The sequence below is a fragment of the Lepisma saccharinum genome, chromosome 21 (assembly GCF_977018435.1).
Source record: "Lepisma saccharinum chromosome 21, izLepSacc3.1, whole genome shotgun sequence".
Taxonomy (NCBI): Eukaryota; Metazoa; Arthropoda; class Insecta; order Zygentoma; family Lepismatidae; genus Lepisma; species Lepisma saccharinum.
The window spans coordinates 60,641,124-60,659,535 of NC_139249.1; the positions used below are offsets into that span (position 1 = coordinate 60,641,124).

The window sequence follows — 18,412 nt, forward strand, 5'->3', positions numbered from 1 at the left end:
AATCCTGATTCCAAAGTGGAGAATTTATATTTTAGGTATTTTACTACATAATCTATGTTAGTTGGCCATTTTACTGTAATGAAATGAATGTACGGATGGGATCGAAAAGAAACATGCAGCTTCACAGTGTATAGGCTGGTGATCTCAAAGGACGATGTGTAAGCTTTCTTTCAACTAAGGAAAGGAAAACAGTTATTCTTCAGGGTTCAGGCACATCTCTCAATGGCCAGTGGGCACGACCATTCCATTATCCCCCTCCCTGCCAGATCGTAAAAGCAGCGAGTCGGGTTGCAGGAACTGGGTAATGATGGTAAGAATATGGGGGGTTTGAGGCTGGGAAAAAGGAGAATTTCTTGAAAGCGATGTCAGCGCCTCCCTCGTGTTCCCTTGGTACTGTTGTGAGAATGGAAATAACGACACCCTCGAAATTTGGATTTCCTTCAACATCCAGCCGAGGGTTAAGAAAAATTGGACAAACAGTCAATAAATCACATTCCACAGTTCAATACATAGTAAACAAATTTAGAGAGGAATGTTGAACACAGAATGTGCCAAGAAAACCGAAAGAGAGACAGATGAATAAACGTGATGAACACTTAATTTTAAAATGAGTGCAAGAAAACCCCCGACTAAGTGTTCCTCAGTTACGACCATTAGTAGAAAATGTTGCTGGCAAGATGATGTCCGATCAAACTGTCGGACGTGCCTTGTGGAAGCACGAGTCCAAGATTAATATATATGGGTCAGATAGATAAATAGGGTCTGGAGAAAATCAAATAAAGACAATGATCACGTTAACACAGTTCCAACAGTTAAACATGGTGGTGGGTCATTAATGATTTGGGGCTGTATGTCGTCCAAAGGTGTTGGTATCATGTATGCATATGCCTATTTGGACATATTGAAGAACAATGTAAAGCTGAGTGCCCAAAAAATGGACATGCCACCTGTCTACATATTCCAACAAGACAATGACAGTAAGCATAAGGTGAGAGTTAACATGAATTGGCTAATATGGAATGTGCCCAAACTACTACAAACACCAGCTCAAAGTCCAGACTTAAATCCCATTGAGAATTTATGGGCAATTTTGAAAAGGCTAGTCCGTAAAGCAGCCATCAAGTCCAAACAAAAGTTGGAAACTGTTGTGCAAGCCGAGTGGAATAAAATAAGCTCTGAAACATGTCAAAAACTGGTTAATTCTATGAAGAACAGGTGTCAAGCCGTAATTAAAGCCAAAGGATATGCATCAAAGTATTAGAACTGTCTGTCAATTTGCTCGGAATATACTTTTTTCTTTTATATTATTAAGTGTAATAGAAAAGTTCTACAAAAAATGGCATGTTTCTCTTTCAGTTTCATTTAATTTATTATTATCATTGGTTATACAGAATTTGCGTAAGCTTTTATGTTCCTAATGATATTAGTTATTGAATTGTAAAGAAACCATTTCAAAAGAGTGTATTTCCTTTCAAATATTAAAGCATTTTCTTTGAAAATCAATGTGTACGAATAAGAATGTTACATACTGTACGTCTAAGTACTGTGTGTCCTTATGCTTCAATATGCATTTCTTTGTGAGCAGCAATTTGTTTACTATCATCTTTGATGTAAATTGCTGCTGCTACTATGTCACATGCTGTAAAGTGAAAAGGAGCTTCATGCCCCTAAATGCTTTCATTACTCAGTTGAGGACTATTTAACATTAAAATGTCCCTCAATGCTTCCAACAGCTCTTCATATGCTATCTAGTCCCAAGCATAAAAAACTCTCCAAGCTTCACATGAAAATCCAGCAGGAATCTATGTGAGACAACTTGAAAGAAAAAATGCCTGCCCACTGGGAAGTGTGCAGGTTGCATAAGCTACTTATCATGTCATAATTTCTCTAGTAAATTAATACTTGGTGAAATTCTAACTGTGCTAATTAGTCATTCTTACTTATTCTTATTTCAGTATTCTGAAATACTTCCTAACAAATTGCCAAAATCAGTAAATATTCAGAACTAGATTCAAAGTTATCACAAAAAAATTAGCTTTTTAAGGAAAAACACTTTTTGGATGGGCTTTTTCAGCTTTTTCTCCAAACTGCTTGTAATCAATGAAAATACATCAGCTTGAAGCAATTTTCTTGTTCCACAGTTTTCATTTGTCTCTCTCTACTGTAAAGTGACACTCTTCTCTGAATTTAGAATAGAACTTTTGACACATAATTCATACAAGCAGCATTTACAAAAAAGGTTTACCTTTTTTTTCCCCCAGGGCTGTTTTTTCTCTGTCATTTTCATAATTCTGTATGGTGCTTAAATGTATCTATATACACAGAATTTTCAGCGAAAAACAGGCTCGACCTACCACTGAGATACTGTGCTCACCTGGCTTTCCCTGATTTTTCGCTGTCTCTGCTTTACCTATGTGTAATCGTAACTCAGTGCTAACAACAGATTCTGTTGCACACTGGTAAAACTGAGACAGGCAGAGACTGAAATAGATTACCTACAAATGGCAAGAAAGGAGATCTATCCTCCTTCAAAAATCTGGAACTTTATTAGAAAAGTTTGTTTAGAGCCCACTTTATGCTGAGATAGCCTAATCGAGACTGGACAAACAAATCTGAAATGGAGTCTGAACCACTACATCTGTCCCAGGAATCAAACACTGCAGATAGATTGAACCACTACATCTACACCAGGGATCAAACACTGCAGATAGATAGATAGATTAAAACACACTATGCCATTGGGTAGGTCTAGATACACACACATCTCTAGGACAAAACAAATTTATAGGTTCTTGGCTGTTACATGCTGTAAAATTATTTAGCCACACAACTGAAACTGCTAGAAAAATAGATGAGGTGCAAACGGCAAAAATTTCCATTTTTCCCCCGAAGCAGGCTTTTTATCAGAAAAAGAAATCCACTTTTTAGAAACTCTCTTCAGAAATGTTACCAAAATCTGAGTTGAAATCAAGAAATCTGGTAATGTATGTATTACATGTAATATGTGTGTCTATGTGCACACACACAGTGCATTTGAAAACTGTATTACACTGGTCAGAAAACAAATTTGACACAAATAATCATTTCATAGAATTCTACCTTCCAAAGTATATACAAATGATCTAGCATAAACTAGAAATAAGAAGTATCTAAACACAAAAAAATAACAACATTGTGAAAAATATTTCTTTTGGTTCCCTTCTGAGAGCAGCTTGCAACATTTGTCACAATAATTATGTTGTTATAAATGTAATAAATAGTTACTGAAGATAATTTTTTTTATAAGTACTAAACGTTAATAAAGGGCAATGACTTAAATAAAAAGATCTATGCTGTTTGGGGTAAAACTACATCAGTATATGTATCTGTACTCTGTAGTAGCACAACTTAAACTTATCCTAGAAGGAGATAGAGGAGCAGACGTGAACTGACAATGTGACAATCCTGCATACAAAAATAATTACATATATCAATATTCTAGGGTCAAGGATTCCCAACAACAAAAAAATATTATTTAGGTTCAAATACAATTTTATTGCACATAGCAATCATCCAAATACAGTATTAACAATTTTATAGATAAAAGTTTGTGATTCACCTGGTAAATGAACTCACTCACTTAATTTGCAGTGCTATCAAGAGCTAGATTACCGACAGTTTACCCTCACAACACAGAGCCAGTAACTTTATCCTGTTGATAAGTCGCAAATCAACCAATTCACTATTTTCTGAATTGCAGAATATACTTGACACATCACTGAAAAGAAAAAGAAAATGCGATGTCCGTAAAATGGACAAACTTTTTCTTACTTCCAGCTCCATCATTTCACACAAGCTTGGAAAGACCTGCTTCAACCCTTAAACAACGGCATGTCACCTATAGTTGACAAGATGCTTTTGCATGTAGTATCTGACTTTTGGGACATACTATGACTCTCTTTTTTTGTTCGGATATACATTGTTTTCAGTTCTGCATGAGTCTTGAAGTTATGTGATAAACAACCAGCAAGGTTTAATTTCATTTGGGTTATATTTAGGGGGCAGCCATCCGGAAATCTTGTTTCATTTCTTTTTCAATTTTATTATAATTATTTTCTCAGTTCTGGGATTTGTAATGGCACTTTTACCAAGGAAACGAACGCACTAAAATAATAATTTCACACATTTATGTCGCAGCGTAATCACGTGCGAGCCCACTCATTTTCAAATTTCGTAAAAAAAACAAACAAGTTTTTCTTTTTCTTCTTCTACCAGATAACGGAAAATTTGTATTTTATGTCACAGGCTTATAGGCATATCTGTACTGAACAAAACGAGGTTTGTACCTCCAGTGTTCTTAATATCGGTTAAAAAAAAATATTTAATGTACGTGCGCCGAATTTCAAATTTCCCGCTCAAAAAAAATCAGGTGCTTCACATTGGAAAATATATCCCTTCCCAGAAAGTATCTCAAATATGTTCGTGATTTTTTGTACGATAGTGCAAAACATATCAGGCAATGTGCTGGTACAATTTTGAACATTTACGTCCAGGCTTCGCCGCGTGGGGACACGCAATTTTAAAATTTCGTAAAAACAAAACAAGTTTTTCTTATTCTTCCTTTTCTACTCAATAACGGAAAATTTTGGTTTTATGTCATAGGCTTATAGCTACACCTGTACTGAACAAAACGAGGTATAATTTGTAACTCCAGCGCTCTTAGTTCCAGAGATATAAAATGTTATATAAAAGCATGCGAAAATTTAAAATTCCCGCTGAAAACGCCTCGGTCCTTCGTGCGTTTACCGGGAAAACACGCTCTGTCGTCTAAGGGTTAAAGACAAATGCATTTTTCTATGTAGTAAAATGGTGAAAAAATCTATTTTTTTAGCCTTTCCTTCCTTTCGTCAGTGTAAACAGTAATATCAGTGTTTACCTGACTTGACATTTGTTTTTCCCGGTAGTTCCTTTTTCTATCGTTACTGAAAGTTCGATAAGCTTGTTTACATTAGATGGTCATAAGTTGGTTATATGCACAGATAATAGACTTGCTTGAAGGAAGCAAAATATTTTCTCATTTATACAGCACAAAAAATTTCATTCCTCCATGTTGTTTACATTAAATCTATTCTCTACAGTAGACTATGCTAATGTAATATTCATGTAGATTACACATAGACAATGCATGTCGATGTAAACTTATAGTTTACAGCACATCAGTCGTCATTCTCATCCAGGTCATCGCATCAGCACACAGAGCCACCGCCATAATGCACAATTCGGCTCACATGGGTTCTTTCAAAAGATCTGAATCATCTGCTATATTCCATATGCTTAGCCCCTTCATAAGACTATCTTTCCCAAATTTCAAAAAACATCAGAAGAGGAGTTGTTTTTTCACAACTGTTGAGGTCATACAGGTTGTAAAGGCAAGTTTTCAGTAACAACCATATATCTTTTTAGAAGGTTTTCTAATATTCCGACAAAAGTTAAACAAGTGTGATAGACTTCACAAAGAACGTGTTAAATAAAAACATCAACATCATTCGCCAAATCTCGTTTCTTCTAGATAGAGCTAGAAGCTATGAGCAAACCCTCGTAAATGTATTATGACTACTTGCGTAAGGAAAAAATCCAGCAAATCAATTTTCCAGATTGCATTTTCAAAGATAAGTTTTTCCATTGTAGGGGATTTGTATCACTAATTCTTTCGTGAATTATCAAATTAATTAAAAAATTAGCACTTAAAGCATGATTTTCTTTTGGTACTAAGGGCATTATGGACGAATTCGCTAGTGAGTTTTCAAATGGACTCTTAACTTTTCAGTTTGATTAAATCTTTCTGCATTGAGGGCATTCATATGGGCGAATTCCTTCGTGAATTCTCAAATGGGTTCACAAGCTTCCACTTCGAGTAAATCTCCCTTTGCACTGCGGGCATTCATATGGGTGAATTCTGAAATGCTTTCAAGTTTCCACTTACAGCAAATCTTTCTTTGCACTAAGGGCATTTATATGGGCGAATTCCTTCGTGAATTCTCAAATGGGCTTTCAAGTTTCCACTTCGAGTAAATCTCTTTTTGCACTGAGGGCATTCATAAGGGCGAATTCCTTCGTGAATTCTCAAATGGACTTTCAAGCTTCCACTTTGAGAAAATCTCTTTTTGCAATGAGGGCATTCGTATGGGCGAATTCCGTCGTGAATTCTCAAATGGACTTTCAAGCTTCCACTTTCAGTAAATGTCATTTTGCACTGAGGGCATTTATATGGGCGAATTCCTTCGTGAATTCTCAAATGGGCTTTCAAGTTTCCACTTCGAGTAAATCTCTTTTTGCACTGGGGGCATTCATATGGGCGAATTCCTTCATGAATTCTCAAATGGGCTTTCAAGGTTCCACTTTGAGAAAATCTCTTTTTGCACTGGGGGCATTCATATGGGCGAAGTCCTTCGTGAATTCTCAAATGGGCTTTCAAGGTTCCACTTTGAGAAAATCTCTTTTTGCACTGAGGGCATTCATATGGGCGAAGTCCTTCGTGAATTCTCAAATGGACTTTCAAGTGTCCACTTTGAGAAAATCTCTTTTTGCAATGAGGGCATTCGTATGGGCGAATTCCGTCGTGAATTCTCAAATGGACTTTCAAGCTTCCACTTCCAGTAAATGTCATTTTGCACTGAGGGCATTCATATGGGCGAATTCCTTCGTGAATTCTCAAATGGACTTTCAAGCTTCCACTTCGAGTAAATCTATTTTTGCATTGAGGGCATTCATACGGGCGAATTCCTTCGTGAATTTTCAAATGGGCTTTCAATCTTCCAGTTTGAGAAAATCTCTTTTTGCACTGAGGGCATTCATAATGGCGAATTCCATTGTGAATTCTCAAATGGGATTTCAAATTTCCACTTGTAGTAAATATCTTCTTGCACTGAGGGCATTCATATTGGCGAATTCCTTTGTGAATTCTCAAATGGACTTTCAAGCTTCCACTTCGAGTAAATCTCTTACTGCATTGAGAGCATTCATAAGGTCGAATTCCTTTGTGGCTTATCTTTTTAAATTTTATATTTTGGATAACTGTTTTCTTGCGTTGGTGTTTTTTCAACAAAATAAATTCATTTTGTGTTTTGATATGGCACATTAAATTTACTTTCTCTGTAAATGATATTCCACAATGAGTACAATTGAAAGGATAAATTCTATCCTTGATTTCAGATTTGATATTAATATTTCCTTTACGATTGAGAATATTCCTGTACTTACGTTTAATTAAAGCAACTGATTTATTGAATGATTTTGTATTACAACATACTGACATTGTTTCAATGGTGTGATGATATTTAATACTTCCACCAACAATTTCACCAGCACACATGATTCCTGAAGGTTTCCCACATTTTCTGATGAAAGCAGGTAATATTAAATTTCCTCCTTCGTTCCTGAAACAAAAAGTTTCAATATATTACAAGAAATTATCATCTAACATAGGCTACACTCTTAAATTTATGCGTGCACAAAAATGTGTAACAGTATCTACCTACTGGCATATGAAACCGCCTACAACAACAGCCACATGTTTTTTCTATGTATAACTACTCCTTGGCAATTTTCTCTTTACTGTAAAATTCTACAGCAGCTGCACATACTCTGGGTTATTCCCTGACTTTTCTATCATTTATATTCAAACTGAGAAATTATTATAATTCACAAGATAGGGAGGAAATTTTACTGGAATTTTTCATATACAGGGAGATTAAAATAAAGGGACATTGCATGTCAAAGAGGCCCTGAACCTCAGTATTTAAATGCAATGCTCTAACTTTATGCTATCTTGTGAGTGAACAATCTAAAATTGTCATTTCATAAAAAAATTCATGTATTATCCATAACTAAGTTAAAAGGTAGAAGTTATTTTCCGTACAATTTACTACTGTATTTTACTGTATCTTACCTGTGACACAAAAAACAATACATTTCTCCTTTATTGTTATGTTTGTTCTCAACTCCACTAGAATAATCAAAGGCCATTTATATTCTCTCTCTGTCTCAAATACTTTATTTTTCATAATTTGACAATTCAGAGAAATTAAAATAATTTATTAATAAGTGAAAAGGCAGTGTTCCATCTTTCCCACCTGTGACAATAAATTGTTCACTTGTAGCAACAAATCTGGGAAAGTATTTTAAGGGTAGTTTTGTTCAATCGAAAGTACAAGTTCATATTTCATAGAACAGAAACTGTAAGAAAAATGTTGTTTAACTATCAGAAGACTAGTTAGTTTAACATAAAAAATGTAGTCCGTATGCCTCACCAATGAGAATGGAATTAATGCCCATAAAATAATTGATTCTTAAAAGATACGTCTAAATGAGATTACAATGAATTCGTTATTTTTAATAAGTGCCATTAATGAAAAAAATTGCAATTTCCTATTTTTTTAATTATCTATTTTTTGTCTTTTTTGTTATCATTATAATAATATTTCAACTGATACTTTGAGATTTCTAAGTTTCTGTTATTGGAACTCTCTGCCAAGAATCATAACTGTGAACTCAATTTTCGATGCATGTGGGTCAACAGCAGACAAGAAGAAGAAGGTAGTGGTTCGTTAAAAAGTTCTCCGATTTTGTTACGTTTTTTAGACCGGATACAGACTACAGAAACAATATAAAGCAAAAGCGAGTGCAACGTGTAGGCTAAGTGAAAGAACTAGTAGTGTTACTCTGCCGAAATTATTAGTATTTTACAGAGGAATTTTTGAAACTTACATGCTCTTCTTCAAAGCAAAAAAATGCACATTTACAAAGGAGAAACAGTGCATCACCTCTTACCGAACAGTAATTTCACCTCTTGAATCTTAATAGTGCGACACTGTTGTCAGGTAATGTGCTGAACTCTTGAATCGCCAAATAGAAAATAGCACAGACAGTAACAAATAGTTGTGTTTTGTAAAATTACATTTTTTGTGAACAAAGTTGGAAAAAAAATCATGAGAGACTGCAGAAATTGCTACCACCTAAAAGCACAACTGCAAAAAATTAAGACTGAACTTGATTCAAAAAATATAATCATTGAACTCTTGAAAGCTGATTTACGAACAATGGCACCCACAAGAAATCAGAATATTTATGCAAGCTACAGGAATAACTACAAAGGGACATGGAGTGAAATTACAAGATATGGCACAATATGTAGTTCACGTCCACAAGGAGGTCTACCACAAATAGCTTCCATAAAGAAAAGCTTCACACCCAACCCAAACGTAACTCACCAGAATTCCTTTGTTATACACTACAACCCCGTGATAGCAGAAGATGATATACAACCAACAAAGGTACTCAAGACCAATATAAATCTTAGTCCACACAACAATATGTGTAGTGCCGAAAGCAAGAATACACAGAGTAATGTCACTAAAGCTACAAGTATCAAATCCGATGAGAAGAACATCAATTATACCAAAAAACATAGTCGTAGCCTCAGGGAAAGCAGCACTAAAAAGATAAGCATACCACAAAACAAGCCAAAAAAGGGAAAATGAGATATAGTCACCAAAAATTCACATATATGGTGACAGTTAATGTCACGGACTAGCTCCAATTTTGTCTAAAAGACGAACATAGAAGTTTGTGGCAATGTGAAACCAGGTGCTACATCAGAAAATGTACTAGAAAGTGTCGAAAAAGAGTACAATATTAAGACATAATGATCAAGTAATAATAATAATCACTGGCACCAATGATGTATCAAAAAATGAAGGTTCCTAAGTAATAAGATCACTACAAAACAACCTAAAAAAATTATTGCTACCAATTTTGTTGTAGCCACTATCCCACACAGGTATGATGTGATGGAAAATTCCTGTCTGAACAAAGAAGTACAAACTGTAAATAGTAGAATAACAAAATTGTGTAAAGGGTTTGCAAATGTAACAGTTCTTGAAGTCCGCACTATTGCCAGAGACATTTATACCAGACATGGACTTCATTTTAGCAAAAAGCGTAAGGAATACTTAAGTGATAGAATAATAGAAACTGTAAACCAGAAAAATGATAAATGCAGTGAACCCATTGCACTTACTTGGAAATTTGACCTACATACTATCAGATCAAATGATAAGGGTGAGAGAGGAATTTCAGGGGAATATAATGAAGCTGATAAAAACAAAATGAGTAAAAATGGGCAAGGGGTATAAGAGCAGTGATCGTCTATGAAATGTATGATTTCAGAGTAGATTCAGTGGAGATCTTTTATGGTAAATACTTCTGATAAAATTACCAAGGTCAGTGATACTACAGCAATGATCCGCATAGATCTAGCCATGAAAAATATAAAAATCAAATCCACATCGAACACTTACTCATCATCTATAGACAGTACTAAAACACCCAAATTCAAAATTGCAAATAATGTAGATAGTCAAAACAAATTCGAACATATCCACCAAAATCTCTCAAACCTCTACACCTATCACACTGGAAACTAAGGAAACAAATTTTAAGAAAACACAATCAGGCTCTAACCACAGACATAAAAATATGCAAAATCAAACGACTAGAGTGCGTGTCAAATCTCCTGCATATGGCGATAGCCAATAGCAGCACACTGCAGCAGTGCCATGTCGAAATCTCACACGGAAAAGAGACAGCGTGGTTGAGTGAAACGCCTTGTCACGGAGAGCACGGAACATTAGATAATATTATATTAAACTTAATGGGAGAAAAGAACATGCCTGATTATGCCAGAGGAACTGCCAGAGAGGGGCTCCTCATCACTCCAACAACTGCCGTAATTGTCCTCATCGTCACTGACCACACTACTTTCGCCTTCTGTGTCGTCCTTCAAATTTATTATAATTGGATCCAAAATTTCATCCCGATGTATCTCCCTTACAAAATCATTTTCCTGTAATTGTTGTGCATGTTTAACACAAGCGGCCCATTGTTCTCGTGTTACACTGTCAAGTTCTTCGTTAACAAGTTAACAACACATTTTAATGTGTGGTTCTGTTTTATCCATGTCTCGTCAAGGTAAAAGATTGGTCTCGAATCACCACACACTCGAATTTCGTGCATTGTACGAAGGAATTTTACCCTTGACTTAACAATGTCACTTCTCTCCATCAGAAATTTACGACCGTCATAGTTTTCCTGTACTTGAAGCCTAATTGTTTCAATATTCTCAAGGTGAAAATATTTTATCCCGTAAAGAGTATGTTATCTTTTTGGCAGTAGGAAATTCGCCACTATCGTAAAATTCAAAGACGGTTCTACGAACTACGTCTTTCAAAGTCATCTAAGTGTGTCGTTCTTTTCGGTACGTTAATATGCTTTCTAGGTGATTGAAACATTCGAGCTGGCCCCGATCCACATTGTTTTGCCCCCGAACATATCCAAGAAACGATAGCTTGATTTACACCACACGCTTGAGCTGTTAGAGCCTGGCACTTCTTGCGTTATACAAATATGTTTATAGTAACATTGCTTCTACAGAGGTAACAGTATAAGCTACAATCACACTTGTTTTTCGAACATATTCGCAAATTCATTATCTTTCCATCTGTTGAACTACTGACACTTGAAATAATCTATTTATATCGGAGCACCAGGTACACAATTTAGTAGTGAGGAGAAACAGGTTCTGAACTAGGCAACGCCGCAAGTCTGCGATTTGCTGATGCTGTTCAGTTGTTCAAGGCCATATGAAGGACATTTGACATGCACTCAAATAACTTTTCTGACAATTATGCCCAATAATGTACAACCTGCCACCAACAAAGTAGATCTCATACAATTATGTTTACATGAAATTCAACCTGACATACTGACAGTAACTGAATTTGGTCTCAGGTAAGATGAATCTCAATTTTATACCCTAGATAGATATAGCTTGGTGTCAAAATTTACCAGGGTGGAACATAAAAGTACATGCCTTGCCATATATACAAGAGCGAGCCTTTCAAGGACTAAACAGATCAAGTGGCTTAACACATTCAGGTATGGCCTCATAATACAGCTTTTTTACCTCCGGTCTGCGGTTTTTGGTTGTTTTTTAAAAAATCATAGAAAAAATATTTTTAATTTTTTTATTTACCACATATTTCTTAAATCTACAAAACTTCCTCTTTTTAATGAACAAAAATTTGTTAAATTTTATTTTCATTTGCAGACGTTTTTTAATATTTTTTCAGCAATGTTTTGTGAAGAAAAAAAAGTACAACATTGTAACAAATGTTAATATAGAGATATTTTAAGTGGATAATCTGGAAATTTCAATAATTAACTACATAAACTATCAAAACATCTTTTGAATCTTGCATAAGAATACTTCTTATGTGCACATAACAAAAAATAATTACAAATTACAAGTAATTATCTCTTGTATAAAAAAAAGGCAGCAGGACAGGACCGGATGATGTATCAGTTGGTTCTGCGTTATCTGTAAAAAGTAAACAAAGAAACTAAATAAATAAAATAAATTTTCATTTGACATACACTATACAAAATAATAAATGGAAAAACTAAAAATACATCAATGTATGTAGGAGAATCAAGCAAGAGGCAAGATGAATAGACCCAAAAAAATTCACTTCATTCATAAAATACTAGAGTTTGTAACACTGTTTATAATGTCAAAAATAATTATTACGAATATAACCTACCTTCCAAATCTTCAAATTCATCTGCATCATTAACATCGTCGCTAACTTCAAACTCTGAGGCGGAATCCTCTATGCAGTCTGGATCTAACGACGCCATTCTAAACAATGCACAGTACATCAACCCGACAACAAACAGTAGCAGGTGCGAGATAAAAATAGGACATGAGTCACCTAGCGGTCGGAATTTCAACAGAGGGGCTTGAATGAACATGCGCATGAGACGAAGTACGAGCAAAGCCCGTCATGAGACCCCAATGTGTTAAACCATTATGCATTGAAATGGTATTCAAAGCAGCTGGAATTGAAATCAACATAAATAATCACATTTACACAATAGATCCCCAAGTTGTAAAATCAATGATTTTCTCTCAAAATTAGATGATGTATTATAAAGGCTAATATTGCCAAATTGCAATCACCATTCTAGGCGACATAAATATTGATCTCCTTCAAAAGAATACAAAAAGTAAAGAGCATATAGATCTTCTTAAATCTCATGATCTTTATCAAATTGTAAAAAACCCACCAGGATAACACTTACTACTGAAACTCTTATAGATCATATTAGGATCAACTTTCCTTTTGACGTGATAAAAACAGAGGTGATTCAAAACTTAATATCAGACCACACAGCACAACTCATGTAAGTAAAGTTGCCCATAAACCATAATATAACAAAAATATATGCAATAGAATGTAGAAATATGAATTAAGAAAATATCAAGTATCTATCTTATCTTCTAAAAAAAGAAGATTGCACAGAAGTGTACCAATCAGACGCTACGAAAAAATTTGGGAAAATCTTATAAATACACTCATATACTACCTAAATATTGTATGTCCAATTAAAAAGAGATATATACAGGGTGGCTCAATAAGTCACTTAACACCCTCAGTAAAAGGCCACTGCGGCATGGAATTTGAAATTGGCGATGACCAATCAATATCTGGCCAAGGGGGAACCACATTGACGCCACCCACACGGTCGGCGGCCATCTTGATGTTTGCCATCTTAAATTCAACTTCAGAATTTTAAATGGGAAGGGAATCGTGCGACATATCAAAATGGGCTAGAATTTCACGAGAAATGCAATGGTGAAGGTTTTTTTGACGTATCTTTAACCAGTAAAAAGTTATGACTGAATTCTTGTACCAATTTGCTCCTTTTCGAGGTGTTAGAAAAATGCCTTAAAATTTGTTTAGGGCTTCGGTAATGTATCGAGATCAAAGTGACGTCTATGGAGAGAAGTTCGCATGCCATTGCACATTATTTTAATCGGATACATCCATGAAGAGCTGTGCATTATGAATGGTTGTCGCGAACAATTTACAGTGTGACGCTTCCATTGAATTAAAAGTCCTTCACAGTGACAAGGCTAATGTTTATGTTCATAAGGAAGTTCATAAACAGAATATTCGATGATTTTTATCTGATAACCCATTTTCGACAGATCAAAGCTGAATGGTTAGTGTTGGTAAGTTAATGGTGTGGCGTGCTGTGTGGAACACAATTGGTTAGTCAATTTTCCATCAACGGAACCTTAAATGCTTAGGGCTACTTGGATTTGTTAAATAAAGTTTTTCATCCTTGCTTATTGAAGAAGGTACTTTTTACAGAGTTTTTTCAATAGGGAAGAACACCAGAACACTTATGGGAACGTTATGAACCAGTTTTTGTCCAAAGTTAGTTATCAGATGACAAGGGTCACATATTCTGTTTATAAACTTCCTTATGAACATAAACATTAGCCTTGTCACTGTGAAGGACTTTTAATTCAATGGAAGCGTCACACTGTAAATTGTTCGCGACAACCATTCATAATGCACAGCTCTTCATGGATGTATCCGATTAAAATAATGTGCAATGGCATGCGAACGTCTCTAAATAGACGTCACTTTGATCTCGATGCATTACCGAAGCGCTAAACAAATTTTAAGGCATTTTTCTAACACCTCGAAAAGGAGCAAATTGGTACAAGAATTCAGTCATAACTTTTTACTGGTTAAATATACGTCGAAAAAACCTTCACCATTGCATTTCTCGTGAAATTCTAGCCCATTTTGATATGTCGCACGACCCCCTTCCCATTTAAAATTCTGAAGTTGAATTTAAGATGGCGGACATCAAGATGGCCGCCGACCGTGTGGGTGGCGTCAATGTGGTTCCCCCTTGGCCTGATAACGATTGGTCATCACCATTTCCATGTTGCGTGCTGCAGTGGCCTTGTACTGGGGGTGTTAAGTGACTTATTGAGCCACCCTGTATATAAATAAAAAAGCAAAGCTTGGGTTACAAACAAAATCGTGCAGAAAAAATGAACTGAAAAGCATCCACAACAAATTCATAGCTACCAAAGAGAAAATTTATAATGATATGTATAAAAGTAAGAAAAAATAATATATACCGCATGAGGCACCTAAAAGTACCACCTGAAATAGCGAAGAAACCAGAAACAGTAGCGATGTGAGGTTTGCGGGAAACAATAATATCAAATGGGGCTCCTAAATCAGAGGTATGGGGTGGGTCGAAAAATATCAACAAATGGGGCATCTGGAGTAAAGTCATATATTTTTAAATGGAACGATATACAATAACATGCATAATATAAAAGAGCACACGCAGAGAAACACAATGCCATTGGTCTCATGTATCTACTGCACATAGGAACGAAGATATGGCCATGTGAAAATATGTAAACAAACTAACAAGTGGCCCACCTGACCGTCAGTACCACGGCATGTACAAGTATGAGATGTCGGAAGCCATTGGACAAGATGAAGACAGAACGTTTTAAAGGAAGAAAAAAGACAGTAGGCATCGTCAGCACCATGTATTTGACAGTGTTACAGCATAATGAAAATGACCATGACAGTATGACGAAGAACCACTGCGTAAGAAGCGAAAACCTGTCGAAGTGTGTGTTCAAAGTGGTGGCTGTCAGCTGCGATACAGGCAACGAGGCGCCCACGCAAAGATCGTTGCACAGAATGTAGCATCTCGTAGGGAATGTCCCTACAGGCTGCAGTAATGCGGTGTTGCATATCCTCTGGAGTTGTTGGCACATCCCGGTAGACAATGTCCTTCAGCTTTCCCCACAGGAAAAAGTCTAACGGTGTCAAATCTGGGGAACAAGCCGGCCATTTGACAGGCCCTCCACGTCCAATCCAACGATTTGGAAATGTATTTTCCACACATGCTGTAGCGCGTCTTGCACTGTGAGCTGGGCACCCGTCATGTTGGTACCACATGTCCCTCCTTGTCTGAAGTGGTATGTCCTCCAATAGTACAGGCAGTTCATGTTGTAAAAACTGTATCTATCGGTTAGCATTCAGTGTCCCTTGTATAAAAAAAAGGGCCAATGAGATGTTCACCCACTATAACACACCACACGTTTACACTCCATGGGCGCTGGCGTTCCACTTGGCGAAGCCAACGTGGATTTGTCACCGACAAATAGTGCATGTTCCTTAGGTTGACATTTCCATGATTGGTAAAAGTTGCCTCGTCAGTGAAGAGGATACGTGACAAATCGGGTGTGTTGTGTCGTAACAACCATGTGCAAAACCGAACACTGTCCACAAAATCATTCCCGTGAAGTTCCTGATGGAGGGAGATATGATATGGGTGAAACTTGTGTGTGTCGAGAAAGCGCAATACACTTCGCTGACTCATCCCAGCATCCCTGGCAATTTCACGGGAGCTAACGTGCGGATTCACAGCAACAGCGGCGAGAACATTTGTTGCACCTGCCTCACCTGTAGTTGGCTTGTTCCGCACACGTGCTCGTGGTGTTACAGTTCCGGTGTCTCTTAATTTAATAAATAACTTACCAAACAGACGTCGAGATGGCTGTCGTCTGTCCGGATATCTCTCTGCGTACACACGGTAGGCTTCTGAGGCATTCTTTCTGCATTCCCCATAAATCAGGATCATGTCCACTTTTTCTATGTTTGTGAACACCATAATCTTCGCTCTTACCACTACGACTGCTTGCTATGAACTAACACGATCTCGTGGACCTGCTATCAAAACTTGCTCTGCGTAAAGGCAGTTCTGTCAGGCACCTGAGAAGTCTTACATGTCGTGGTACTGACGGTCGAGTGGGCCACTTGTTAGTTTGTTTACATATTTTCACATGGCCATATCTTCGTTCCTATGTGCAGTAGTTGCATGAGACCAACGGCGTTGTGTTTCTCTGCGTGTGCTCTTTTATATTGTGCATGTTATTGCATATCATTCCATTTAAAAAAAATATGACTTTGCTCCAGATGCCCCATTTGTCGATATTTTTCGACCCACCCCATACCTCCGATTCACGAGCCCCATTTGATATTATAGTTTCCCGCAAACATCACATCGCTACTGTTTCTGGTTTCTTTGCTATTTCAGGTGGTACTTTTAGGTGCCTCACGCGGTATATATTTTTATTTGGTTTATTTTACTTCGCTTTTTGTCCACTTTTGGCTAATTTGCGAAGATGGAGATGAGTTATGACATGATGAATAGACACCCACAAACATCCACGCCCAGGCTGGGATTCAAACCTGGGACCCCTAGCATCATAGTGTGATGTGCTAATTAATTAAATCTGAGAAACCTCACCATTTATCACAAAAAATGAAAAGTAATAGCAATAATTCTAAAATCATATGGGATATATTGAACAAGCGAAGAGGGAAAGATAACAAAAAAGCTAAAGAAAATATCTCACTAGCTATAAATGGTACCGATGTAAAAGACCCACAAACTGTAGCAACAATATTCAATAACACTCTTCTGAATGATAACCCAAGCACTAGATTGCAAACAGAATATGCTAAAAATTTGGGCCGATACACAAATACAGGGTGTCTCACGAACGGCGCAACTGGGAATTAAGAGTGGCGTTACTTTGTAACCGAAACCTGTACATACATAAGTCATACACCAAATGTTAGCCCTGTCCAAGTAGATATTTTTAAACATAGAAACAACAAACGGGGTGCAGTGTTGTTCATGCAGTGTTGCCAAATGTAAATGAAAGTGTAAATTTATTTTTCCACAAAGCATGGAAAATTGCATGTCAAACATTCGTACGGAAATTTGGACGTCAATTTCCACCTTGGGTAGGTGGACTATTTCGTTATCTATAGTTCAGAGAAGAAAACCGATCGTTTTCACGTATAGCGAATCCTGAAATGCCTCGTAAAGGCGTACCAGTCCAAATCGGTGTTTTAAAAAAATTATGAGGTACAGTGGCAACACTGTTGATGTTTGAAGGCAACAAAAGGTGTGTTTAGTGATGGTCTATGACATGGAAATACTGGAAACAGGAAAAAAAGAAAATGAAAATTATGGTGAAAAAAGTGTTACTGGCAACCATGCAAAGCGATAAGAGCGCCCACCGAACGAGAACAAAAGAATTAGTTAGTTGTGTACTCAGAACTGTTTGAGGCGTGCATTTCGCATTGTTCGTAGCGGAAGATTAGAATTGTTCTGTGAAATGAAGTACTCTTTGGAAGAGAGGGTGTTCATTGTGGAACATTATTTTTGTTCAAAATCGTACGCTAGTGTAAAAACTGTGTTTCGCAAGAAATATCCGAATAACAGTGTTCCAGAAAATTCGACGATATATCGACTTGTTTCCAGATTTCGTGAAACAGGATCAGTTAATGACAAACCCTACCACAGACAACCACCAGTTTTCACACAAGGTGTGCTGCAGGATGTGGAGCAGAGAATATCACAATCTCCAGGAAATTTGTTCGTAAACTTGCTGCACAGTCAGGTGTAT

At 36.6% G+C, this 18,412-nt stretch overlaps 1 protein-coding gene across 4 annotated transcripts in view; it reads right to left on the minus strand.

The window, feature by feature from the left end:
• LOC146004332 (uncharacterized) overlaps positions 1-18,412 on the minus strand; it is a 381,568-nt gene that overhangs the window by 285,604 nt on the left and 77,552 nt on the right. For 3 of the 4 annotated variants that reach the window (XM_083143104.1, XM_083143102.1, XM_083143103.1), the window contains exon 4: positions 3,525-7,415. The exons of the other annotated variant lie outside the window; for it this stretch is intronic. In XM_083143104.1, the coding sequence (XP_082999230.1) occupies positions 5,981-7,415 (1,435 nt within the window). In that variant the 3' untranslated portion in view covers positions 3,525-5,980. Of the gene's footprint in view, positions 1-3,524; positions 7,416-18,412 lie in introns of those variants that run through there. 4 annotated transcript variants of the gene reach the window in all.